The sequence below is a fragment of the Hypanus sabinus genome, chromosome 1, assembly GCF_030144855.1.
Source record: "Hypanus sabinus isolate sHypSab1 chromosome 1, sHypSab1.hap1, whole genome shotgun sequence".
NCBI lineage: Eukaryota > Metazoa > Chordata > Chondrichthyes > Myliobatiformes > Dasyatidae > Hypanus > Hypanus sabinus.
This window is the reverse complement of record NC_082706.1, coordinates 154657857-154684858: the sequence shown is the minus strand read 5'-3', so window position 1 is coordinate 154684858 and position 27002 is coordinate 154657857. Positions and strand designations below refer to the sequence as shown.

Below are 27002 nucleotides of genomic sequence, written 5' to 3'. Positions count from 1 at the left end.
TTACACTTTGCATAAAACTAGACATAATTAAGCGTTTCGATCGTGGTGAATGAAGTAAGGACATTATCTGTACGTTGAACCATTCGCACTATTTATATGCGGAGAGAAAGAATCTTGAAAGCTGCCGATGTTACTGCTGGCTCTGCTCGTAGCAAAGTGGTCTTCCTTTGTCGGCATCCAATAATTGCTTGAGTGGATTGATGGGTGTACAAAGCGTCGTGTTCCATTAAGTTATCTTATACTTAAGGAGAAATCAGTCAGTCTTTTTAATAAACTGAAACAGCAAGCACTGGACGATGGTGATAAAAGTGTTGTGAAAGTGGAATTTAAAGGTAGTCATAGGTGGTTTGATCAGTTTCTGAGGTGAGGCAGCTTCATAGCTTAAAGTTTACTGGAGAGAGTGCTTCGGTTGATATGGAAGCTGCCGAAAAGTTCCCAGCAGAACCGAAGAAAACAATTACAGAAGGCGGTCATTTGTGTAAGTGTTTAACTGTGACGAAACTGCAATTTATTGGAAAAAACTGCCGAGCACCCCAACCTCTGACGACTCAGCCTAACACATCATCATCAGTGTACTCGTTGTTTTCCCGATTCCGGTAAGTGAAACTATACTGTACATACATTATTTCTACTTTATATTGGCTGTGTATTTTGAGTTATTTGGCATGATTTGGCAGCTTCATAGCTTAAAGGTTACTGCTGAGACTGCTTCCGCCACGTAGTGAGATTATATGTTATGCTAGACAGTGCTGCAATGATTGCAGAGAAGTATTTCTACTTTATATAGGCTATGCATTTATCATATCATTCCTGCTTTTACTATGTTACTGTTATTTTAGGTTGTGTGTGTTATTTGGCATTTTTTTAAAGTTATTTTTTGGGTCTGGGAACACTCACAAATTTTTCCCATACAAATAAATGGTAATTGCTTATTCACTTTATGACATTCTGGCTCATAGGAATTTCATAGGAACACTCTACCTTCGGGTAGTGGGGGCCTGTATTACATTGAACTGCTGCTGCTAAGTTAACAAATTTCATGCCACATGCTGGTGATAATAAACCTGATTCTGATTCTCTCCCTAGGAGTGGGCATCCTACAAGGATTACGCCAATAGCACAATGTGCACTGCTGAAGGAAGTGAAAAGAACCCAAAGATAACAGCAAAAGACCTGCATAAAAACTCCAGAACTGGCTAAAGTCTCTATTCATATGCCCACTATAAGAAAAACACTGAACAAGAATGGTGTTCATGGAAGGACACCATGGAGGAAACAGCTCCTCGCCAAAAAAAAAATTGTTGTATGGCTCAAGTTTGCAAAAGATCTGAATGTTTTGCAATGCTTCTGGGACAATATTCTGTGGACAGATGAGAAAAAAAGCTGTAAAACTTTTTGGCAGAAATGCACACTGCTATATTTGGAAGAAAAGGCAACTGCACACCAACTATGAAGCATGGTGGAAGGAGCAACATGGTTTGGGGCTGCTTTGCTGCCTCAGGGACTGGACAGCTTGCAATCGTTGGCAGAACAATGAATTCAAAATTGTATTAAGACATTTTTGCTGGACAATATCAGGGCAGCAGTCCATCACCTAAAGCTTAATAGAAGTTGGATAATAAGAGTAAATCAACAATGTTTTAAAAAAAAGGAAATTAGTGTTTTGAAATGGCTAAGTCAAAGTCCTGACCTTAATCCTACATAAGTGTTGAGGAAGGACTTGAAGCAAGCAGTTACCAGAGTTGAAGCAGCTTTGTAGGGAGGAATAGCCTAAAATTCCTCCAAGCTTATGCACAGGACTGATCAAGTTATTGGAAACATATGGTTGAAGTTATTGCTGTACTGGGTGAGGAAGGGGGTTACATTAGTTACTGAAAGCAAAGATTCACATACTTTTTCCAACAAATACATGTAATATTGGCTCATTTTTCTCAATAAATAAGTATGATTCCAGTTATTTTTAATTGGGTTTGCTTCATCTAGTTTTAGGACGTCATCTGATTTCATTTTAGGCCATATTTATGCAGAATAAGGTAATTCTAAAGGGTTCACAGACTCTCTAGCCCCGCTGTACAAAGATTACTAAAACCCAAGCAGCCTACATCTTGAAGCCTGTAGATTTTTAGAACTCCACCACACGCAAAAATTCTCTTCAAAGCACTGCTGTCTTCTTGCCAGGTTTCCAAATCAAACCATCAGCAAAAATAACAAATTCAAGAAAAAAAAAGATACAAGTGTGTTCATACGTCTGCAGAACAAGTTTCCAGCTGCTATCAGATGCACTATTTTTAAAATCCTTCTCCCTTACACCTCCCCAGAGATCAAAACAGGTGGGGAGCTTTGGGGACCTGCTGTACATTTTAAGTCAAATCAGTAGGAAACCAGAGCTATGGTAACGATTGTGAGCCAACCAATTAAAAACAAGTTTTGTGAACAAGTGGGTGATACAATAACATATCATATAAGCACCCAAACCAGGATATGAAAGCTTAAATATTACAGTAAGCATTTTCAATTTATGCACCTAATTCAGAAATGTGTAATTAACTCACTCCCCCCTTGGACTATGCAAATACTGACATATCCAACAATCCCATTTGCACTCATTAGGATGTATCTTTCTATGACATGCCTATTTAAATGCCTGTGTTGATGTCAAATAAATAATTACAGTGGATTTTGGTTAATTGGAACACCAGGACCAGTATACTTTGGCCCAATTAAGCAGCTGTCCTAATTAGCTGAAGTTTCTTGGAAATATTTAAAATGGTATAAAACCAGCTACCATTTAACTGAGTAACAAATTATGCATTTAAATGAAATACAGAACAAATTAGAACACTACCAATACCTCTACAGTACTGCAGAAGTCTTTGCTCCCACTAGTTATTGACAGAGGAATTCAGTCATGATCATTTGATTAACTGTAAATGAACAAAATCAGTGCAGACTCCTAGTGGAGATAATGGACTGCCTTTATACAATGATATAGACAAAAGCATCCTCCAAATTTTCACTTTCATTGTAACATTCAAGAAGATTGTCAATACCTTTAATTCCTCACTTGAACCATTGAAATCATTTCATCTTCACTCCCAGCTGTTTCTAGCAGCTTCAAGCCTGTATGCTTGAAACCACAGTAAGCAAAACAGTTCCAAATATCTTATTGCTTGTGAAAAAAAATCACTTTTTTGAACAGAAACACACACAACTGATGATATATAAAAAAACTAATCGCTCTTAGCACGATGTACTGTGTTTAATGGCTGCACAGATGCACGCAACTAACAGTAGTTAGAAACTGTTTGGTAACATTTTCCTGCCTCAAATAAGCAGCTTAATGTCCAAAGTAAACCAGAGAATCCCGGTTATTTGCTGATTTAGTTTGTTCTTCAAGAGTTGTCAAATAAACAGCTGCCCAAATTAACCAGAATCCATTGTATTTTCAAATCTACCACTCCCAGCAGAGAGCTCCAAATATCAACCACAGTAAAATCATTCCCCCAACTCCCTTCACAGAAGTCCAATGTTGCTGAACCAATGATTTGTAAACTTTCAATACAACATCTCAGCTTTTATATTCTATGCCTGACCTGTAACCATTTGGCCACTTGTAGGGAAATAGAGTATGGATTTGAAACCCAAGGTCCCCCAGTTCATCTCGGACCATACCTTTTGTGCTGTAATGTTGTCCCCTTACAATTTCCTCAAATGCATCACCTTACAGCTGTCAGATTAAATTTCATCCACAAATTCTCCTCTTTGATCTATTTGATTTTTTTAGCCAGCTGTAGCCTCAGACAATCTTCCTTATCCATAAACATCCACAGTCAAATGCATCACAGAACATCGAACAAAGGCCTTTCCACCCATGATATTGTGCCAACCTATATAAAGCTACTTCACTATCAATCTAATTCTTTCCTCCTACACAATCCATAACCCTCCATTTATTTTACATCCATGTACACATCATAAGAGTCTCTTACTGTAAAGGTTTCTACTGTATTACCCTCTACCACATCCCCAGTTGTGTTCAGGTACCTAGCGCACAGTACAAAAGACATCTCCCCTAAACTTTACTGCACTAACCATATACTGACATCCACCAGTATTGGTTAATGCCACCCTGGGGAAAAAGGCACTGGTTATTCATTCTATGAATCTCAACTTTACACACCTCTATCAACCTGCCTCTCAACATCCTTCACCCCAAAGAGAAAATCCCTAGCTTATTCCTCATAATATGTGCTCATGAATCCAGGCAGTATCTTGGTATATCTCCTCTGTACCTCTTCTAAAGATTCAACATCCTTCCTATAACGAGGCAACCAGAACACAATACTCCAAGTCTAACCAAAGTTTTATAGACTGCAACATTAGCCCGGAGCTCTTTAAAAAAAATCAATGCCCCAACTAATGAAGACTAGCACATCATACATCTTCTTAATGACCTATTGATTTGAGTGGCAACTTTGAAGGATCTATGGATTTGGACCCCACATTGCTAAGAATCCCCTCAAAGCCAGGCTGACTATTCCTAATAAGAATATACTTCTCCAAATGCTTGTAAATGCTGTCTTCCAGAGTCCTCTGCTTAAGTTTGCCCACTACTGATGCAAGCCATATTGGTCTATGATACCCAGGATTATCCCCATTATCTTTCTTGAACAACATTGTGGTACTACTCCTGTATTCAGGAAGGACACAAAGATCACCAAATCCCCTCCAATCGCTTCCTTTACTTTCTTTAGTCACCTGGGGTGTATCCTGTCCTGGCCCAGGAACTTGCACATCCTAATGTTTTTCAGAATCTTACCGTGAATTTTGCTCTTTCTTCCATAACTTCATATCCTAACATAGTAGGTGTGGGAGGTCTGTCTTCCCAATTTGCTGAATCAGTTGTTCTGTCAGATTCCACAGGTCTGGACAAATATTCAACTGCTGGGTTTGATCCATTGAATCTAGTTCTTAATGAAGGACTGTTATTTATCAAGTTTGTAGAAGCCAAGTGCTCAGAAGTGACAGCTTTTCTAAATCCACCAGAATGTAAACTGTCCGCTTGACCTTTTGATGAGTTGGAACTGGTGGATGCACTGTCCAAAGACTGAAGTGAAGAACTCCTCCGACTTCTATTTGCAGGTGTTCCAGCAGAGGGATTCCCCAGAGGTAAGGGTACAGGTACAAATGATGTCGTCATCCTTTAACCAAGCAGTATTCTGTAAACAGTTTCTCTCTACCAGGCATCAGAAGGCAAATCAAAGTGGCCTCTGAACTATATAAAAAAAGAGAAAAAAAATCATAAATTTAAGTATAATGTCCATTATACAAAGACCCTTATAAAAAGCTTTGATAAATTTATATAATTCTCATATTGAAAAAAATCAACTTAGTTTTGTACATGACATATCAAATTTATTAGCATTTTTATCTCAAAGCACTATAAAAATGTTAAATAATGTCAAAATGTTCATAATTTTTTTACATGTAGTATTTTGCCATTTTTTGATAAAAGCAACAATGGCTCTTCTACAATAATGAAACACAAGGACACTTAAACACAAGGATGTTTAAACCCAAAGATCAATGATCTGGGAGATTACACTCTGCGATGCTCAATATGTAGAAGGTAGTCTGGGGTCAAGCATTTTCACTTTCAAATACTATTCATGTTTATAAATGCCACAATGGAATAAAAAAGTTAACATGCACATTATCATTGATCTTAACCAAAAAAAAAACACACCTTCAGTCCACATTTTCTATACACTTACACGAATCTCAACATTAATTCCAATTGCTTAATTACAGACACCATCAATTCTATCACTAATCTACAAGCTCGAGTAATTTATACTCACCAATTAACCTACCAACCGATACATGCTTTAGCGCATAGGAAAAACTTGTGTAATCAGTTAAAACTGGCAAACTCCACAAGACAGCACAAGATGAGGTTTGAACCCAGCTGGGCAGTGGCTCGACTAGCTACATTACTGCGCCACCCACATACTCTACACATACAGATGGCTGCAAAAACCTTAAGTTATCAGGTGAAAGTACTTTACAAATGAAATCTAGTTTAATGATTAAATAAAGAGCACTGAACTTATGTAGCAAGTAATAAAATATTACATTGCTTTCAACTATTGCTTATCCCAACATAAATTGGGAAAGATCATTCACCAGGGAAAAAGTTAAACGGGATGCATTGTTTATAGCCTTGTGATAAGGTCAACAATTATTACAATTCACAAATTGAATTGATGTGACCAAAAACAGCCTGTACTTTAGTCAAAAACAGCATGCTTGATATACTCAGATCAGGCAACATCTGCTGCAGGCCAACTTTACCACAAACTCATTCCTCTATTCACAGATGCTATCTGAACAATTTGTAGCACCTGCACTGTTATTGTTAACAAAGTCAAGCGTTAATCTAGCACACAAATCAGTTAAGGAAATATAAAGGGGTGCAATTCAAGGTGACAAGGGACCACCTCAGAGACACTAAATAACATGAAAAAATCCACTACAATTTTAATTGCACAATTCTCTTTCTGCATTACCTGTCCTTATTTTCAGGATATACTCAGATCAGACAACATTATAGGTCAAGACCCTACAACAGGTAGTAGAGGGAAAACAGTCAGCATGAAAAGGTGGAGGGAATAGGGGAAACAGGTGATAAGTGGATCCATATGGGGGTGGGAATGACATGAGGGCATAAGTCAGAGGGAGAAGAGCAGAAGTTAGAAGGGAGATGGTAGAGGAGTGACAAAGGGCTTAGGATGTAATCTGAGAGGAGAGAACAGTGCACAAGATGAAGAGAAGGACATAGGGAAGGGAATCAGGAAGTATAGGACATGGGGGAGGGGCAGCAGTTGAACCAGGAAGAGAGAGAAGAAAATAATGGAGGAAAAGGGGACAGGTCAGTAGCTATTTGGCGTTCTGGAGACTATACTACATGAATACAAAATGCTGTTCCTCTAATTCACTTTTAACCTTGACCTGGCAGTGGAAGCAGCCATGGATAGACATCAGTATGGGAATGGGAGGTGGCAGTAACAAGGCTAGTAATGGGGATACCCGGCTGTCACAGTGAATGGACTGAAGGTGCTCAGTGAAACAGTCCCCTAATCAGTTCTGCACATTGGTGAATGTCAGTAATATTGTTTAAACTGGTTTAACAGGTGGACTACTTTGGGGGCACGGCTAGTTGACTTTGCACCTCCGAGTATTCTGAGCGGAAGGCCAGCAAACTGGCTTTGGGAATCTGCAAACAATAACTGCATTCCCTTATTGGGCAAGAGAGGGAAGGGCAAGCAACCTCCCAAATAGACAATCAAGTCAACTTGAGTTATTCAGCAAGACTTCCCCAGCCACTTTAGAGCACAAGAAAAAACTAACATCAAGACAAATGATTAGGAAGTCTTGCGCAGGATCTCAATCAGTTCTGTCTGAGGAATTGAGTATATATAAAAAAATCACTTTGAACCTATGTAACTTCTGGCTAAAAGAATAATTGGGACTGAATAGGAATCTTTGTACTGAAGTAAACTGTCTTCAGCAGTTAGCTATATATAAAAAAAAGCTTATACTAGTTCTCCTTTGGCATGCAGAGAGAGACATTGAGAGTTAATAACATTATACATTGTAGAGGAGGAGGACTCACCGATAAGGACAGGAATGAACATCTGTCTGTAACTAAGTCAGGGCATTGTAAAGGGAATAACTGATAAGGACTGGGCAGTCCATCCATCTGTAATCAAAACCTTGATTTAACGAACTCTCTTATCCGTAACTAAGTTTTGCACCAACAGACTCGGTGGGAGTACCAGTTCTAATAACATCTGCAGCAGTAATGAATGAGACTTACTATGTACAAATATATGGCTGTAACCTGACTAAGGGGTCCACTTGTTGGATGGTGGCAGTACTTACGTGCCTTCCCTTTGACAACTGGGTCTCAAACTCTGCAGGAGGGTGCACAATAAACTGCTGTAACTATAAGAAGCTGGTCTCTCGAGTTTTATTCAGATTCTACTTTAACATGTCAACCATTCAGTTACCTCCACAAATTCTGCTTAATGCAGAGTTCTTCCAGAAGTTTATTTTTTGCTCTGGCATTTGCAGTCTCGTGTCTCTGAATAAAAGTTCAGTTAAATCAATGGCTCTTTGGCAAAGATACTACCATAAAGGTCACTAACACAAGCCCAAATCTCCAGCACCCTTGAATTTTATCTTGCAGTGATCCTGGACTTTTTTTATTTCCCTTTCCTACTTCTCACCAATTCCGAATTTCTCTACTCGTCAACAGCTCTCAGGATCAGAATGAAGTAGTATGGAAACAGGTCCTTCAGCCCAACTTATCCATCAAGGTATTTGCCAGTGTTTGGGCTATATCACTGTCAACTATTTTCTTAATCCAATTATCAGTTTAAGTGTCTGCTAAAAGATGTAACTGCACCTGCCTCAATTGTTTCCCTTTCCAGCTCAATTAACTCACCATCCTCTGCATAGAAAAAAAGATTTTCCTTGGGTCTTTCCTCTCTCACCTCGAATCTACGTCCTCTAGTTTTAGACTTCACTACCCTGGGAAAGTTGACAATGCACCTTGCCTACAATACAAATGATTTTATACAAATTTAAAGCAATTGGTAGAGGAATTGGAAACAGGAAGTTGAGGTAGAAACCCTCACACTAAACACATTTTTAGATGTGTATATGAAAAGACATCCTACAATTCCTTGTAGAGACACGAGAGACTGCAAATGCTGGAACTCAGCAGTATAATACAGAATACTGGAGGATACAGTGGGTCAGGCAACATCCATGAACAGAAATGTAAGTTCATGTTCGAATCCTGATGAAGCATCTCATCCGGAAACATTTATCGTCCATTTCCCTTCATCAATGTTGCCAATCCACTCAATTCCTCCAGCAATGTGCATGTTTCTTTTAACTATAATCACATGGGAACTGTATCCAGGAAGCACTCCAGTCTCTGTAATGCCCACCAGACCAACAGGTTTCCAGCTGCTTCTGTGGCCTAGTCAAATGCACATACAGTCTGCCCTCCTTATCTGCGGGGGATTGGTTCCAAAATTTGCAGATGCTCAAGTCCCTTATTCAACCTCTCTATGTGGTGGACCTTAGGACCCAGTGGAACCCCGACCTTTTTAACCTGCTTCAGCGCAGTGGACATTAGGACCCGGCGTTTCTGCAGTGTTTCTGTTCACGAAAATAATCACGAACATGATTGAAAATAAAGTGGAAATAATAAAGCGATCAGAAAGAGGTGAAACACCATCGGTCGTTGGAAAAGCGTTAGGCTACATCGGTCAACTATTGGAACAATTTTAAAGGGTAAAGTGAGAAAGGCTCTGCCCCGATGAAAGCTACAATTATTACTAAGCAACACAGTGATTTAATTATTGGGCTTTGGGGTTTTGGGATTTTAGTCCTCCACATCAACCTGGCACTGTGGAGAGTGCACGCGGCAGCGGTCTGTCACTCAATCGAACTCGGGAAATTCCATTCCCGAGTCCAGCGCTGAAACATACGTTAAGTGTTTTATATGCATATAAGGGTAAAATATATATTAAGACAAACGTTTGACTAAATGACGCTAAATAATACTGGATGTACCTGTTCCAACTTACTTAATAAGAGAACTTCCGATTTTTTCGATCCCGATCCACGATAACCCACGCACATCCTCCTGTACATTTTAAATCTCTAAATTACTTAATACAATGTAAATGCTATGCAAAATGGCTGTTATACTGCATTGTTTAGGGAATAATGACAAGAAAAAGTCTGTACATGCTTGAACAACAAGTGCTGGAAGAGCACTTCCAGGTTTTCGCGATTCGCAGTTGGTTGAATTAGTGCATGCGGAATTTGAAATAAGCAAGGCCAACTGTACGCATAAATGAAATTCATGAGGTTACAACTGAAGTATCTGAAGGGGTTATTCAAGTTCTGCCTGTACTTCAACAATAGACAAAAGACAGTAGGTGCAGGAGTAGGCCATTCGGCCCTTCTAGCCAGCACCACCATTCACTGTGATCATGGCTGATCATACACGATCAGTACCCCATTCCTGCCCTCTCCCCATATCCCTTGACCACGCTATCTACAAGAGCTCTAACTCTCTCTTGAATGCATCCAGAGACTTGGCCTCCACTGCCTTCTGTGGCAGAGCATTCCACATATGTTTCTCCGCATTTCTGTTCTAAATGGCCTACCCCTTATTTTTAAACTGTGGCCTCTAGTTCTGGACTCACACATCAGCAGGAACATGCTTCCTGCCTCCAGCGTGTCCTATCCCTTAATAATCTTATATGTTTCAATCAGATCCCCTCTCATCCTTCTAAATTCCAGTGTATACAAGCCCAGTCGTTCCAATCTTTCAACATATGACAGTCCCGCCATTCCGGGAATTAACCTTGTGAAACTACGCTGCACTCCCTCAATAGCAAGAATGTCCTTCGTCAAATTTGGAGACCAAAACTGCACACAATACTCCAGGTGGGGTCTCACCAGGGCCCTGTACAGCTGCAGAAGGACCTCTTTACACCTGTACTCAATTCCTCTTGTTATAAAGGCCAACATGCCATTAGCTTTCTTCACTGCCTGCTGTACCTGCATGCTTGCTTTCATTGACTGATGTACAAGAACACCTAGATCTAGTTGTACTTCCCCTTTTCCTAACTTCACTCCATTTTAGATAGTAATCTGCCTTCCTGTTCTTGCCACCAAAGTGGATAACCTCACATTTATCCACATTAAACTGCACCTGCCATACATTTGCCCACTCACCCAACCTGTCCAAGTCACCCTGCATTCTTATAACATCCTCCTGACATTTCACACTGCCAACCAGCTTTGTGTCATTGGCAAATTTGCTAATGTTACTTTTAATCCCTTCATCTAAATCATTAATGTATACTGTAAACAGCTGCGGTCCCAGCACCGAACCTTGCGGTACCCCACTGGTCACAGCCTGCCACTCCGAAAGGGACCCGTTAATCACTTATCTTTGTTTGCTGTCAGCCAGCCAATTTTCAATCCATGTCAGTACTCTGCCCCCAATACCACGTGCCCTAATTTTGACCACTAATCTCCTATGTGGGACTTTATCAAAAGCTTTCTGGAAGTCTAGGTACTGGCTCTCCCTTGTCCACTTTCATAGTTACATCCTCAAAAAACTCCAGAAGAGTCAAAAACTTCTTGGAGGGATCTACTTTTTGGTGTATTCTTGGCCTAATCCAGGCAACACATAATACAAGTGTCTCTCAATGCGAACTGCCCAACCTTTAAGAGGATATTTTTGCTCATGCATTCTTGGCAAGCGTAAAACATGCCCATTGGTGTTTGGAAGCCTTGAGTAACATTGAACATTCCATAACTAAGAGCCTTGACAAAGTATTGAAGGCTTAAACAGGGTTAAGGTCTGTTTTGCAACTAGCAGACATTTGGCTGAATGGCATGCTTCATACATTTTCAATAAACATTTACAAACTAATGTCTGCCAGCTATAAAAGAAATCTGCCCTATTCAAACCTTGCACTTTCTTTGTCTCTAGTACACCAGCAGCTCTCCTTCTCAAATACTCTATTCTCCTTCTTCACATCTGTTGACCCCTCTCCCCACAGGGAAATAATCCTGCTTCCATTTGACACTGAGCTTGAAAGTAAATCAAGCTCCACAACTCCATTTGTTCAAAGGTTAATTTATTATCAAAGTATACAACTCTGAAATTCTGCCTCAAGATAGCCACAAAACCAAAAACAGAAAAGAATGGCAGCAGTCAACACCCCCCCCCCAAACCCCAAATCCCATCTCCACAATACAAAACCAGAAACATCCAACAAAATATAAAAAACTACAAGACTGAAAAAAGTCTAGAGTTCAAGCCCATATCCAAAATGCAGAAAATCTGGGTAACATTCTCTGGGCACAGCAGCAAGGTCCTCCCTCTCTAGCAGCAGAGCGATCCCACCAGCTATCAAAAGGCAGGCAGCTGGCACTCACCTTCTATATTTGCCTCAATGTTTCAATCTCCCTCATCACTTTAATCAAACACTGGAAGTTTCAATCAGAGAAATGGAGTCGAACACGGCACTCACCCTGTCCCACTGGCTTCTCACGATGAGGTTCACACACACTGCCTGTCTCTGGGAATCCTCGCGGAGAATGCAGAGTACTGAAAACACCCAAATGATCTCCAAACTGCAAATCACAGGTCCCAACAGTTCCAGAATCAAATTCAAGAGGAAAAACAGAAGACAAAGGCAAAATATATGGTTTCATGGTCTATCCAGATGTTGTACAAAGATACCCTCTTGACCAGAATCAAAACTTTTTGAACATTTTTCCTCCCCCTCTGGAAAAGCTTCAGAATCAGAATCCTTCAACCCTGCCAACAAGAATCAAAAATTCAGGCAACCAACCTCATTAGAATGCTGAGGTCCATCGAGGCATTGATTAGTCTGCACTAGTGGGAACCGCTGAATCCCCACACAGCTTTTAAGTCAAACTACCCTTTTCCTTTGTAGATTTTCAATGGGTGCGAAATCAGTGCCCCATTTCTATTCTTCTGTGAAGCAACATTCAGAATCAACTACAATGGCTTTTCTTTCCATTTCCTCAAATGCCTCACAGGATATCTTTGACAATTTTTATATCTACTTGTTTTTGGCTGGTTATTCAGGTATCATTTCAGTTGCTGCAAAACCACTAACCAACACCCTCTCATTAGTGACAGACAAGAAATCTCCACATTACAATCAAGGATAACAAATTCTTTGAAGTTATTATTTTCCTTTCTGAACCAAGTAGTTCAGAATTTTGCTCTAGACAAATTCATGCTTCAAGATTGTCCACTTGCTCACCGAATTCTTATCCAAGCTTTGGTTCAAAGATGCACTATTTATAACATCAACATGCACATCTTTGTCAACATTCACTGTACAAACTATATTGCATCCCATCAAGTTGACTATTCCAATATGATCCATGCTAACCTTCCACCATTCACTCATGCCTGAGATTAGTTAAAATTCCAACACAAACAGTTCAGTTCACTCAATTCTGTTCTCCCTAAATTTATATTTTCAGTTCAGCAAGTGCAAGTCTTGAAGTTTACTTATTTTGAAAAGTAATGACTTGAATTATCTAGACCCTCCCCAACTGTATCTTTGTAAAATAAAACATAAAAGCCCCAACATTCACATTTGGGCCTTCTGCTGTTGAAGTCCAAAGCTTTGGAAGAAAATATAAAAATCATCCACAATATGAAGCTCATCTCCTGATCAGCCTTTTAGTCATGAATCAGTGAGAAAACTTTGTAAAAATCATGTTAACACTCATTTCGAGAGGACTAGAATACAAAAGCAAGAATGTAATGCTTAAGCTTTAAGGCACTGGCATGGTCTCACTTGGAACACTGGGGGTAGTTTTGGGCCCCTTATAAAAGAAAGGATGTGCCAACATTGGAGAGGGTACAGAGGAGATTCATGTGAATGATTCTGCAAATGAAATGAGGAGCATTTGATGGCTGGAGCCATTACTCGCCAGAAATTAAAATGTGGGGTGGAGAGGGAGAGTCTCATTGAAACCTTTTAAATGTTGAAAGGCCAAGATACTATTTCAAATAGTGGGGGGGGGGGGGGGGGGTCTATGACCAGAGGATACAGCCTCAGAGTAGAGGGACATCCATTTAGAATGAAGCGGAGGAATTTCTTTAGCCAAAGAACTGTGAATATGGAATTTATTGCTACAGATGACTGTGAAGGATGTCATTGAGTAAACTTAATGCGGAAAATGATAGGCTCAATTAGTCGGTGTGTGAAAGGTTACTGAGAGAAGGCAAGAGAATGTAGTCAAGAGGGAAAATAAATCAACCATGAAGAAACGGTGGAGAAGACTCACAGGGCCGAATGGCCCAATTCCATTCCTTTGCCTTATAGAGTAAAATCATTACTACACTAAAGAAATTTGTATTGTGACAGCAAATATTAGCAGTTGAAAAGCACAAGTATGAAGACATGCCAGAAAATACTGGAAATACTCAAGTCTTTGCTCTGTTGAGACACCAACAATGTTAACTAACACACTTCACCACAGAGCTGCTACCTAATGAGTACTTCTGCCATGTCCTGTTTTAATTACAAAGCTCCATACTTAGGCAGGTGTAAACAGAACCACCAAGAAAATAATAATGGAAATCAGATTTTTTAAAAAGTCTCAATTGAGAATAGATTATAAGAATGGGAAGTTATGAATGCATTATCCAATGTTATTTTTTTCTGGGGAACTAGGACGAAATCTATGGCTTGGTTTTAAGTACCTCAATAGATGGTAGATCTAACAGAACAGGATTGAAAACTTTCAAGATCTTTGACACGACATCTTGACCCAGGTATAAACGAAGTGGTAAACAAGATGACATTATTTATCCCTTTGCACCAAGCTACCTGTATTATCTGAAGTTCAAATACGTCAATACACGCCATCTTTTAAACCCATAATGCTTTTGTGAAGTCTGAGGTCGGGAAAACTCGGGGAAAAAACACGCACTTTGTTGGGGACCAAATCTTTTCATGAGTACCCGAAAATACCAAACTAAATTTGTAAGATTACACGTGTTAACACGCCATACAAGCAGATTCCCCACGTCGAACGTGTGAAGTGCGATGCACCCCACAACCCGGCGAGTTTCTCACTCTGGTAGAGGGACCCTCTAGTCCAGCGTGTCGCTGGAGTAACAGAGTGCTATACGGGGCTGGCATCATCTCCCGGCCCGAGGGGCCGGCGGCCGCGGCGCGAGCCGTGGAACGGGGCGTGACCAACGGCCCAAACAAACGGCATCACGCGGCGTGACCAACGGCCCATCACGCGCTCCGCCCGGGGCGGCGGCGGCTAACTCCAGCCTCGGACCACCGACCCCTCTTACACTTACTAGCGCCCGCAATTACCTCCCGCCGCGTCAGCACAACCGCCAGGTCTGCGTCGGCTGGCTTGCGAGTCCATTCATCATGGGCCCTGCCTCCTGCTCATTCGTTACAAATTAATAAACTGTGCCAGGGAGGTGTGCGAGCGAGTCACCGCCCACTACCGGCCCATTGGACGCAGGGAGCAAGGTTATTTATCAACCCTCCAGTATTTTCCTGGAATCTCTTGGATTAAAATTATGCTCCCAGACGTGACTGCTAGCGCTCTTTGAAGTCTATCATGAGGACTTTTTTTTATTATTAGCGATTATTCAGAGATAGTTGGAAAGAATTGGCTGGGCGTGGTGTGGCATGCAGAAGATCATGTGATTAAACCTCCAGGCACATATCCAATCACTCGTGGTAAATTAAATTAACTACCGAATCTCCTTAACAGCAAACATATAGCCATGTGTTGTATAAATGTACTGCTACGAAGCAGTGCAGGAAGTATGTGAGTTTACTAAAACCAACGACACTGGCTTTTGAAGTAACTGACATGTCTTTATTACGCTTTGCACGATTATCCTCTTGCCGCTTCAATTAATCCTTTCTTCCGTGTACATGGGTCGAGGTAACCACCTTCCGCCGGATCACCTGATTAATCGTGAATTCACACCCCAGACTTTCACCTGCACTGATAATGCCCTCAAAACCTGCCTATTATGACCGTGATAGCGCCCTTGTCTCCATCAATACCCACTGTTCATCTCAACTACTTAAAAGGGGACGTACGTATTTTTGACATTCTTTTGAAGAGTTTTCTTCCGAATAGAAATATTAAATTAATTAGTTGCTAATTTGCACTTATAACCTTTAGTTTTGGATTTCTCTATATTTTAAAACATTTTCCCTTCATCGGGATAAATCCTATTATTCAATAATTTAAAGGATCAAATTAGAGCTAATACCAGGGTGCCATGAAATTCCTCGCTCCAATGAAGTTCACAGAGTAAACAGTAATAGTAATAATAAATATGGCAGTAAATATAGTGATGGAAGACCAACAAATCTTGGATAGACAAAATGGCATATTTTGCATATCTTTCCCCATTATCCCAAATAAAATCATTTTAGTCATCCTTCATCTGGACTTGTAGAATTCAGATGGAGCATCTTGCACCAAAAAAATTAAGTGCCCATTTTCTTCCACAGGTGTTGTTGCCTGAGCAGCTGAATTCCTCCAACATTTTGTGTGTTGTTCAAAATTCCACTCTCTGCAGTCTCTTAAGTCTCCAATTTGTTGTTTTTACTGTGTAAAACTGATAAGACCTCTAATGCATCTAGCATCAAAGAAATTTCCTTTTTGGTCTCTGTTGTAGGGTCAAATAGGAAATAGTCGAAGCACTATTTGGGTCTTGCTTGCTAGATATGTACCCTCACAGCCTGAATCCATATAAAAATTACTTGACTCACAATCTGCCCCATTATGGCCCTTGCACCTTATTATCTACCTGCACTGTACTTTTTTTTATAACTTTAACTGTGGTACTGCAATCTGTTATTGTTTGTCCCAGTCAAATGATGTGTATGGTTGGCAAGCAGAACAAAGTTTTTCACTCTATCTTAGTGCATGTGAAAATAATAAACCAATTACAAGTTTCACTGTATTACAAGTGTTTTCATGGAGACTAATCTCCAAGGCTTTATGGAATGCCAGTGATGTAAGCCAAGTTTATCATATTATCTTTCTTATCCCAGTTTCTGTCCCTGGACTTCCTCAGTTCATCACAACAATGGCTGATACAGATACAGTTCTTCATAGATAATGTATGGGGCCCTTTTTACAAAACTTAATACAAAACACAAAACTCACTCAATATTGGAACCAGACCTCCAGAATTTTGCACTGATTGTCATCAAAAAGTGCATAAAACTGATAAAATGATTGATTACTAAAAGTGAAGAGAGAAATTTCTGCTGTTTGTAGGAATGAATGCATATCATGTATGCATATCAGATTCTTGAATTTAAAAATACGGGAGCTTATTTTGATATTGGGATATCTGTAAGTCAGGCATTCTTAACCTGTGGACAGCTTGTAACAGGCTGTATAGAAACCAACTCCAGGGATGAAGCTAGCAGTAGCTGCAATCTGGAACTTTAGTTTTATAAGAACACACAATAGCCTTCTTTTACTCTAAATTAATCCTCTAGCTGCACACACAATACCAGAATTAGTAAAAAAGTAATATATTCTGAAGATGCAAAATATCAGGGAAGAACAGGGTGTGTTCCCCTTGAACATTATTGTAATCATAAAAAAGTTTCTCCCATCATCTGATCCTGGTCCCAGAGGAGCTGCAATACCCCTCTCAAAAATGTGCAGAATATGTCCTGAGATCATGGGCTTCTGAATTTTTCTATGGCAAGTTCATGGTAATATTAACTTGCCTTCATAATCATTTTACCCATGTTAACAGTGCAGTTTAACTTCTCAATCAAAATATTTATGTTTGTTGAGTATTGAATAAGAAGTATTGCACAGGAGAGCAGAAGATTCCTTAACCATCCTTACCTCCACCCCTACATCCTCATTCTCACAGCACTTATTACAATATTCCTGTTACATCTTCTGTCTAAGTGGGCAGACAATGCTGCTGCACTGCCATACGCAACTGTTGGTGCTCATGTTTCTATATGACCTCGGAGCAGAATGAGACCATTAGAGTTTCTCTGCCATTCCATCATGGCTGATTTATTATCCTCCCAACCTCGTCCTCCTGCCTTTTCCCCGTAACCTTTGATGCCCTGATTAATCAAGAAACAATCAATTTCTGCCTTAAATATATACCCAGTGATTTGGCATGCACATCCATCTGTGGTAAAGAATTCCACAGATTCACCACCCTCTGGCTGGCCAATTAAATCTTTCCTTATCCCTGTTCTGAATGGATGTCCCTCAATTCTGAGGCTGTGCCCTCAGGTAGTCCTAGGCTCCCACACTATAGGGAACATCCTCTCTATATCTATCCACACCTTGCGATATTTGATAAGTTTCAATGAGATTCCCCCACCCATTCATCTAAACTCCAGTGAGTACAGACACGGAACCATCAAACATGCCGCACATGTTAACCCTTTAATTCCCAGGACAATTGTCATGAATTTCCTCTGGACTCTCTCCAATGGCAGCACATCCTTTCTCTTAGATAAGGGGTACAAATCTAATCACAAAACTCCCAAGTGCGATCTGACCAATGCCTTGTAAAGCCTCAGCATAACATCATTGATTTTGTATTCTAGATCTTTCAAAATGATTGCATTGCCTTCCTTACCGCAGACTCAACCTGCAAATTAAGTCCATCTGCACCTCAGAATTTTCTGTCAAAGTGTATGACCAGCAGCCAGCCAAAAAAGACTCCCTTTATTCCCGCATTTTACCTCCTGGCCATCAGCCAATCCACTCTCCATGCCAGTGTCTTTCCCGTAATATCACAAACTCTTATTTTGTTAAGCAGCCTCATGAGTGGCACCTTGTCAAAAGTCTTCTGAAACTCCAAATAAACAACATCCACTGACACACCTTTGTCTTTCCCACCTGTTATTTCTTCAAAGAATTTGAATAGATTTGTTAGACAAGATTTCCCCTTTTGAAAACCATGCTAACTTTAGCCTATTTTATCATGTGCCTCCAAGGATTCTGAAATACAAAGCTAAATAAGAGACTCCAACACCTTTCCAACCACTGAGGTCAGACTAACTGGCCATCATTTCCTTTCTTCTGCCTCCCTTCTTAAAGAGTGGAATGATATTTGCAATTTTCCAGTCCTTGGGAACCATTCCAGAATCTAGTGATTCTTGAAATATCATTCACTATTTCTTGAGCTTCCTCTTTCAGAACCCTACTGTCACCAGGTGTGCTAGCAAAGTTGGAACCCAAGTGTGGAGGAAAGATAGACTTCAATGGCAACAAGAGTTTATTCACAAGAATTAAAGCAATATTGGTGGCTCAGCCCAGCGAAAACTCAAGATGTAACAATCTCAGAACTTTGATTAGTGTAAATCAGGCCTTCACTTTAATAATACAAGTAACATGGAATCCCCATGCTTTTCAAAATAAACCCAGTAAGTTTAAACAGAAAGCACCAGGAGACTGCATTACAAAGAAAAAAAAACACAAGGACCTCTAAATGATTAATGACTCTTATTCAACAACAATTAACTAATTCAAGTGCTTTTTAAAACTTCAGAGCCCAACAGTCTCAGGCTCCCTGCACAAGCTTGAAGAGCTCATTACACCTGTGGTGTAGTCTGTCTGGTCCAAGTGACTTACCTACCTACAGACTTTTCAGCTTCCCAAACACCTTCTCCTCAGTAACAGCAATGACACTCACTTCTGCCCCCTGACATTCTCACATTACTGGCATTCTACTAATGCATTTCACAGTGAAGGCTGACACAAAATACTTATATTTCTCTTCTATTTCTTTGTTCCCCCACTACTACCTCTCCTGTGTCATTTTCCAGTGGTCTGATATCCATTTTCATCTCTCTTTACTCCTAAAATATCTGAAAAAACCTTTTGTATCCTCTTTTATATTATTGTCTAGATTACCACTATATATTTTTCTCTTTATGGCCAGTTACGTTACCATTTTTTTATTTTTAAAAGCTTTCCAATCTTTTACCTTTCCACAATTTTTGTGATATTATATAGCTCTTTTGCTTTGATGCTGTTTTTAACTTCCCTTGTCAGTTATGGTTGCCTCATCCTTCCTTTAGAATACTTCCTTATCTTTGAGATATATTTTTCCTGTGCCTTCTGAATTTTCCCCCAGAGACACCAGTCATTGCTGTTCTGCTGTCATTCCTGCTAGTGCCCCTTGTAATCAACTTTGACCAGTTCTTCCTTTGTGCCTCTGTAATTCACTTTACTCAAGCTATAGGACTGATACATATGATTTTAGCTTTTCCTTCTCAAGGATTTAGTGATCACTGTCTACGAAAGGTTCATTTACCTTAGGCTTCCTAATCAAATCTAGATCATTACATAACACCCAATCCAGAATTGCAGTTCCCCTAGTGGGCTCAACCACAAGCTGTTCTAAAAAGTGCTTTCATAGACATTCTACATATTCTCTCTCTTGCTATCCAGCACCAACCAGATTTTACCTACATACTGAAATCCCTCATGATTATTGCAACATTGCCCTTTTTACATGACTTTCCTATCTCCCATTGCAATTTGTACCCCACATTGTTTTCAGAGGCCTGTATATAACTTCCATCAGGGTCTTTTTACACTAGCATTTTCTGAACTGTACCCATAATGATTCTACATCTTCCAATCCTATGTCACCTCTTTCTAAGGATTTGATTTCATTTTTTACCAACAGAGCCACAACAACCCCTCTGCCTTCCTGCCTGTCCTTTTGATACAATGTATACCTTTGGATGTTGAGCTCTCTACTAAGATCTTCTTTCAGCCACGACTCAGTAATGCCCACAACATCATACCTGCCAATCTCTATGCGACAAGACCAGCTACTTTATTCCATATAACATGTGCATTCAAATATAACACCTTCAGTCCTGTATTCATCACCCCTTTTGATTTTGGCTCCCTGTTACACTTTGTCTCATCCCACTGACTTTAATTTAGCTGTATCATCTGCCTGTCCTTCCTCACTGTCTCACTACACACTGCATCTACTGTCATCAACTGTAAGCAACTGTCCCGTCCTCAGCCCTATCACTCCAGTTCCTACCCCCTGCCCAATTAGTTTAAACCCTCCCCAACAGCTCTAGCAAACCTGCCCGCAAGGATATTGGTCCCCCTCAGATTCAGGTGTAACCCGTTGTTTTTGTACAGGGCATATTTTCCCCAGAAGAGATCCCAGTTATCCAGAAATGTGAATCCCTGTCCCCTGCACCAATTCTTCAGCCACGCATTAATCTGAAAATCATCCAATTCTTATTCTTACCCTCACTGGCAGCAATCAAGAGATTACTACCCTGGGGTTCCTGCTTTTCAGCTTACTGCCTAACTCTCTATATTCTCTCTTTAGGACTTCCTCCCTTTTCCTACCTACGTTGTTGGTATCAATAAGAACCATGACTTTTGGCTGTTCACCCTTCCCCTTTAGAATGCCGTGGACCTGATCTGAGACATCCCTGACCCTGGCTCCAGGGATGCAACTTACTATCTGGTTGTCTCTTTCATGTCCACAGAATCTGCTTTCCGTTCACTACTGCAGAAGTGGCAATTAAACACAGGATCTGTTACAACAAAGGCAAGGCTGCACTTCACAATAAAGGAGGAGAAGAAGACATTTTGCAGCTATTACTGGCTGGTAACTTGTGAAACACATATGTGACAAGTAAGGTATGAAGCAAAATGGAACATAGCTTCTTACTTAAACAATGGCACATTTGCATGAGTAATCTGAGCAATGTAATTTTTGTAACTTAAAAGTTCATATTAACTTCAGAAGCAAGAATTCCTGAAAAGGTCAAATAAAATACCAAGCATACTCAACAGATTAGTCAGAGTGCATGGAGAGAGAAAAACAAAGTTAACATTTCAGGATCAGTCATCAAAGCAGGTTCCAGATGCTGCACTTTTTATTTTGGATATCCACAATAGTTTAATTGTTTTCTGACAGAATCAGAATTAGGTTTAATATCATCAGCATACATCATGAAATTTGTTAACTTTGTGGCAGTAATACAATGCAATACATGATACTAGAGAAAAAAAGAGAAAACTGAATGACAGTAAGTATATATATGGTATATTAAATAGTTAAAATAAATAAGTAGTGTAAAATAGGAAAGAAAATAAGTAGTGGGGTAGTGTTTATGGATTCAATGTCCATTTATAAATCAATGGCAGAGGGGAAGAAGCTGTTCCTGAATCATTGTGTGTGTGTGCCTTCAGGCTTCTGTATCTCCTTCCTGATGATAGCAATGAGAAGAGGGCACGTCCTGGGTGGTGGAAGTCCTTGACGATGGGTGCCACCTTTCTGAGGCACAGTTCCTTGAAGATGTTCTGGATACTACAGAGGCTAATGCCCAGGTTGGAGCTAACTAATTGTACAACTGTCTGTAGCTTACTCTAATTCTGTGCACTAACCCCCACCACCCATACCAGACAGAGATGCAGCTGGTTAGAATGCTCTCTACGGTACATCTGTAGAAATTTGTGAGTGTTTTTGGTGACGTATCAAATCTCCTCTAACTTCTAATAAAATATAGCTGCTGTCTTGCCCTCTTTAAGGCTGCATCGATATGTTGGATTCAGGTTAGGTCCTCAGAGGTACTGACACCCGGGAACTTGAAAATGTTCACTCTGTCCACATAGAAACATAGAAAACCTACAGCACAATACAGGCCCTACATCCCACAAAGTTGTGCAGATTGTGTCCCAATCTCAGAAATTACAAGACTTACCCATAGCCCTCTATTTTACTAAGCTCCGTGTACCTATCTAAAAGCCTCTTAAAAGACCCTATCGTATCCGCCTCCACCACCATTTCTGGCAGCCCATTCCACGCACTCACCTCTCTGGGTAAAAAACTTAACCCTGACATCTCCTCTGTACCTATTCCCCAGCACCTTAAACCTGTGTCTTCTTATGGCAACCATTTCAGCCCTGGGACAAAGCCTCTGACTATCCACATGATCAATGCCCCTCATCATCTTGTACACCTCTATCAGGTCACCTCTCAAATCTTCTGATCTCTGTATGAGGACTGGTGTGTGATCCTTCATCTTACCCTTTCTGAAATCCACAACCAGTTCCTTGGTCTTACTGATATTGAGTGCAAGGTTATTGCTACGGCACCACTCAACTCGCTGGTATATCTCACTCCTGTATGCCCTCTTATCACCATCTGAGATTCTGTCAAATCTGGTTGTATCATCAATAATTTTATGGGTGATACTTGAGCTGTGGCTTACTACACAGTCATGGGTATAGCGAGAGTAGAGCAGTGGGCTAAGCACACATCTCTGAGGTGTAACAATATTGATTGTCAGTGAGATGAAGTTATTTGCAATCCACACAGATTGTGGTCTTCTAGTTAGCACATTGAGGATGCAGTTGCAAAGGGAGCTACAGAGGCCCAGGTTCTGGGGTTTTTGATCAGAATTGTAGGGATAATGGTGTTAACAGCTGAGCAGTAGTCAGTAAGTAGCATCCTGACATAGGCATTTGTATTTGACAGGTATTTGTATACATATTTGGATTTGACAATCCAATGAAGTGAATGAAAGTTCAGGACAAGTCCCAGGTTTAACCTAACTAAAGACTACCAACAAAAAAATATTAAATTATTAATAGATCTATTAGTAGTAGTGAAGTAATTACCTACATTCATTTAAAACTAGTACTAGTTTTAAATATTATTAAACAATGGCAAAAAAAATTACATGATGTGAGAGGCCATAAGACATAGGAGCAGAATTAGGCCATTTGGCCCAATGAGTTTGCTCTGAGAACAACTAGTTAATTCATTAGAGTTCAAAGTAAATTTACATAGCCTTCATGTACTTTGGTCAGAAAGACTTTTTAAACCATATTTGAAGTATTTTATTCACCTTCCTAGAAATGTTTTGCCATTATGGAGGTCAGAGTAGGTTACTTGCTTCAGGAGTTTGTGTCATGCATGTAGTTGATATGAGAAAGAGACTGCTGCAGGAGCATTTCTAGGAACAAAAAGTGTAGTCAATGTTTTGGGTCAAGACCCTATAACAAGCCTAAGTATGTAAAGGGGAGATAGCCATTATAAAAACGGCAAGGGGGAAGAGTGAGGTAGTGTGACATACCAAAACAAGTTGAGCATTACCAGAGCCTTGATGTTGAGATTGTTGGCTTGCTGAAATTTGTATGTAATTGTGCTGCAGTCAGAAGATGGTGACGTTGAATTGCTTGACCTACATGGATTTTCAAAAGATCCATACTAGATTCACTGGCAGCTGTTCAGCTGTGCTTTTAGGTGCCCATAATTAGTTGACCACTTCTCCAATACATAAGAATGGATGGGATGGGAATCATTGGTGTTCAAAAGATTGTGCAACTAAGGCTGAAATTGAGCTCTTCCAACAATTTCACACTGTGGTCAAGGGCTGTGCTGGCATATTGGATGTAATGATGTATTTAATTGTTCATATTTGTCCTCTTTGAGAAGTGGCTCCTGTGATACAGAAAGTAACTGACCAGAACTTAAGTCTTATCATGGGTCCTGGAATTTTTTTAACGATAGTGTTGTGTGCTGACGACAAGATTATGATGGATGTTTGTCTCTCAGATGCTTAATGTGAGGCCTATCACTGACATGTTTTATTGAAGGATCTTGCCCTCTGCACATATATGCAAGCATTGTATGTATTGAAAGTTAACAACAGGTTGGATTGACCTTCATTGTGAAGAAGAGGCACTATGATTTCCTGCTCCACTTCAAAAGGAATACACATACAAAATGCTTAAGCTCCTGTTCAATGCTTTCTGGAAGATTGTGAATGGAAAAGGCGGGGTTAGTATTTAAATCCAAATTTCGCACTATTTGTTAGTATTGAGAAGACTTGAGCACAAAATTATGAACATTCTTCTCTGGAGGTGAATAAACAGTTAACGTTTTGGGCCTGTGTGTGTTGTTCAAGATGCCCAACATCTGCAGAATCTATTGTGTTTATGAGCGTTCTTCTACACTTGTTGCACATTGATGTGCTATATGGACAACCAATTTCTAACAATACTGGACAATGTTATTGGAAGCGTACTTAACTTGGCCAGTTGGCCATAAACTTTCAATTCATTCGTGTTACACTAATACAGAGGTTCCCAACCTGGGGTCCATGGATCCCTTGCTTAATGGAATTTGCACAAGGCATAAAAAAAGGTTAGGAACCCCTGCTCTGATATATTTTGCTTACCTTACAAATCCCAAAACTTGGCTGTTAAAGGCACTGTCATCGTGTTTTTAAAAACTTAATTTTAGATTTTAAAATATAGTCATTTCCAGTGTGAGGATCTCACTAATCCTTGCTATATTTCACTTAATTCTTGAGAGGTAATGCTGCAGATTATATTCTGTAACTAATTGGTAAGAGAAGTTAGGAATTTATTTATTTTGCAGAACAATTTATTCAGAAGAATATTTTAGCTTGTGCTGGCGAAAGCTCTTAATTAACTTTCATATTAATGATGTTCCTGCTGTTCCACTCAACTGAATTCTGTGATTGATATTGTGCATGCATTTGTTAAAGAATTTTTATATTTAGATGCAGTATTTTTCATTCAGTAGAAGTGAGTGAAACATAAATTTGCAGTTAAATTCTGCATTTATGTTATATTTGACAATAAAGTATGAAAATATTCCTATTTAGATTGATAAGGTCAATAAAACCATGCATGTGTCATTGAACAAGGAAGCCCAACTAGACTGTAATGAACTGGAATATTTTCTTCTGCACCTGAATCTAACTTTCATTTCTCATCAATTTTTTTGCAATATAGTTGTGAGAGGAAGAAAATAACTAACATTTCCAGTTTCTCAAAACTACCATATCTGTGCAGATTATTTGGAGATAATCTATTTTTAAGTTCTGAAACAGACTGCTTGGCAGAAAGACGAGTGAATTCCTCTAGTCTGTTTCCACACCATGGTAAGTTCAGATAAAATGAAATTGGAGGAACATCATAAACTTACGTGTCCAAGCAATGTTTCTGCTGGAAATGATGGATTATGAAAGTACAATATGTTTAAACAACCTATTTCATGTAACCAGTTGTATTCTGAATGAATCTTCTTTGTATAATGATTTGTGAAAATATTGTGTTTCTGTTTGATCTTTATAAGTTTTATAACCACAGTGGTTTGAAAGAAATTTGAGCTTAGAAAAGTAATTGTACATTCCTTGGGGGCACACAATGGTAAGGGATTTGGAAGATGACTGAAAATAACTCTATGGTGACTTATCTCCATAACTGACCTGTTCTGTTCACATGAATACTGGATACAGGATTCTTTATTAGAGGCATACATGGGAAATAATTTAAGATGCACTATGTATACTCACTTTCTTTTCAAAGAAGACTACCACCTGACATCACACAAATCTGATAATTCAAGTATTATTTAATCGAAGTAGAAACAGAACGAAAGTATAAATCTGTAAGTAATAGCTATCAAGGTAACACATGGAAGTTATTTTTGATAATCAGTGTGTCAATAGAAGCTGTGTTTAGTGATCAATAAAGCAAATGTTAGCGATATGCTTACTCGTTCTGTGGCAGCATCTTACACTCGATGGCCACTTTATCAGGCACACTTGCTCTTTAATGCAAATATCTAATCAGCCAATCAAGTGGCAACAACTCAATGCATAAATCATGCAGACATGGTCAAGAGGTTCAGCTGTTCAGACCAAACATCAGGATGGGGAAAAAATATGATCTAAGAAATTTTGCCTGTGGAATGATTGTTGGTGCTGGATGGGGTGGTTTGTATATCTCAGAAACTAGTGATCTCTTGGGATTTTCACCTGTAAGGGTTTCGAGAGTTTATAGAGGATGGTGCTGTGGTGAACTACATATACCAGTCTGGACACGCCCCCTGCTGACTGCTCCTGTGGCTCCTCCCACAGACCCCGGTATAAAGGTGATTGAGGCCTCAGCCCGGCCTCATTCTCAAGGATGTAGTATAGTGGTCAACTACTGCTTGTTCTTTCTTCTAGTCAATAAAAGCCGATATCTCGACTTCACGTCTCAGAGAGAGTTATTGATGATGCATCAATTTTATTGACTGGAAGTTTTAAAACATGGAAAGTGTTTTACGTCCCAAAAGATTGGATTTGGACCCCCAAGACCCTAAAGCAGCTCTTGCCTTTGAACTCTGGCTTGCATGCTTCCAATCATACTTGGAGGAGGTTAGTGGAACTGAACCCGCTGTTATGCACCGAATTCTCCTCTCAAGGGTCACTCCGAACGTTTACTCACTTATCAAAGGCCTGCCAACCTACGAAGGGGCACAGGACACCCTCAAAAGATAGTAC

General features: G+C 39.8%; 1 protein-coding gene and 1 long non-coding RNA gene across 3 annotated transcripts in view; one reads left to right on the top strand and one right to left on the bottom strand.

The window, feature by feature from the left end:
• Positions 1–15156, bottom strand: part of snx16 (sorting nexin 16) — a 44782-nt gene extending 29626 nt beyond the window's left edge. Inside the window, exons 1-2 of one of the 2 annotated variants that reach the window (XM_059979375.1) lie at positions 14972–15156; positions 4820–5275 (exon numbers count right to left, since the gene is read on the bottom strand). In XM_059979375.1, the coding sequence (XP_059835358.1) occupies positions 4820–5200 (381 nt within the window). In that variant the 5' untranslated portion in view covers positions 5201–5275; positions 14972–15156. The remainder of the gene's footprint in view (positions 1–4819; positions 5276–14971) is intronic. The other variant, XM_059979368.1, reaches the window with a different exon arrangement.
• Positions 15157–15629: 473 nt separating this feature from the next.
• LOC132381057 (uncharacterized) lies at positions 15630–26594 on the top strand. Its single transcript, XR_009507914.1, has 3 exons — positions 15630–15733; positions 21177–21330; positions 21886–26594. It is a non-coding gene; the product is annotated as an uncharacterized LOC132381057 (long non-coding RNA).
• Positions 26595–27002: the final 408 nt, after the last annotated feature.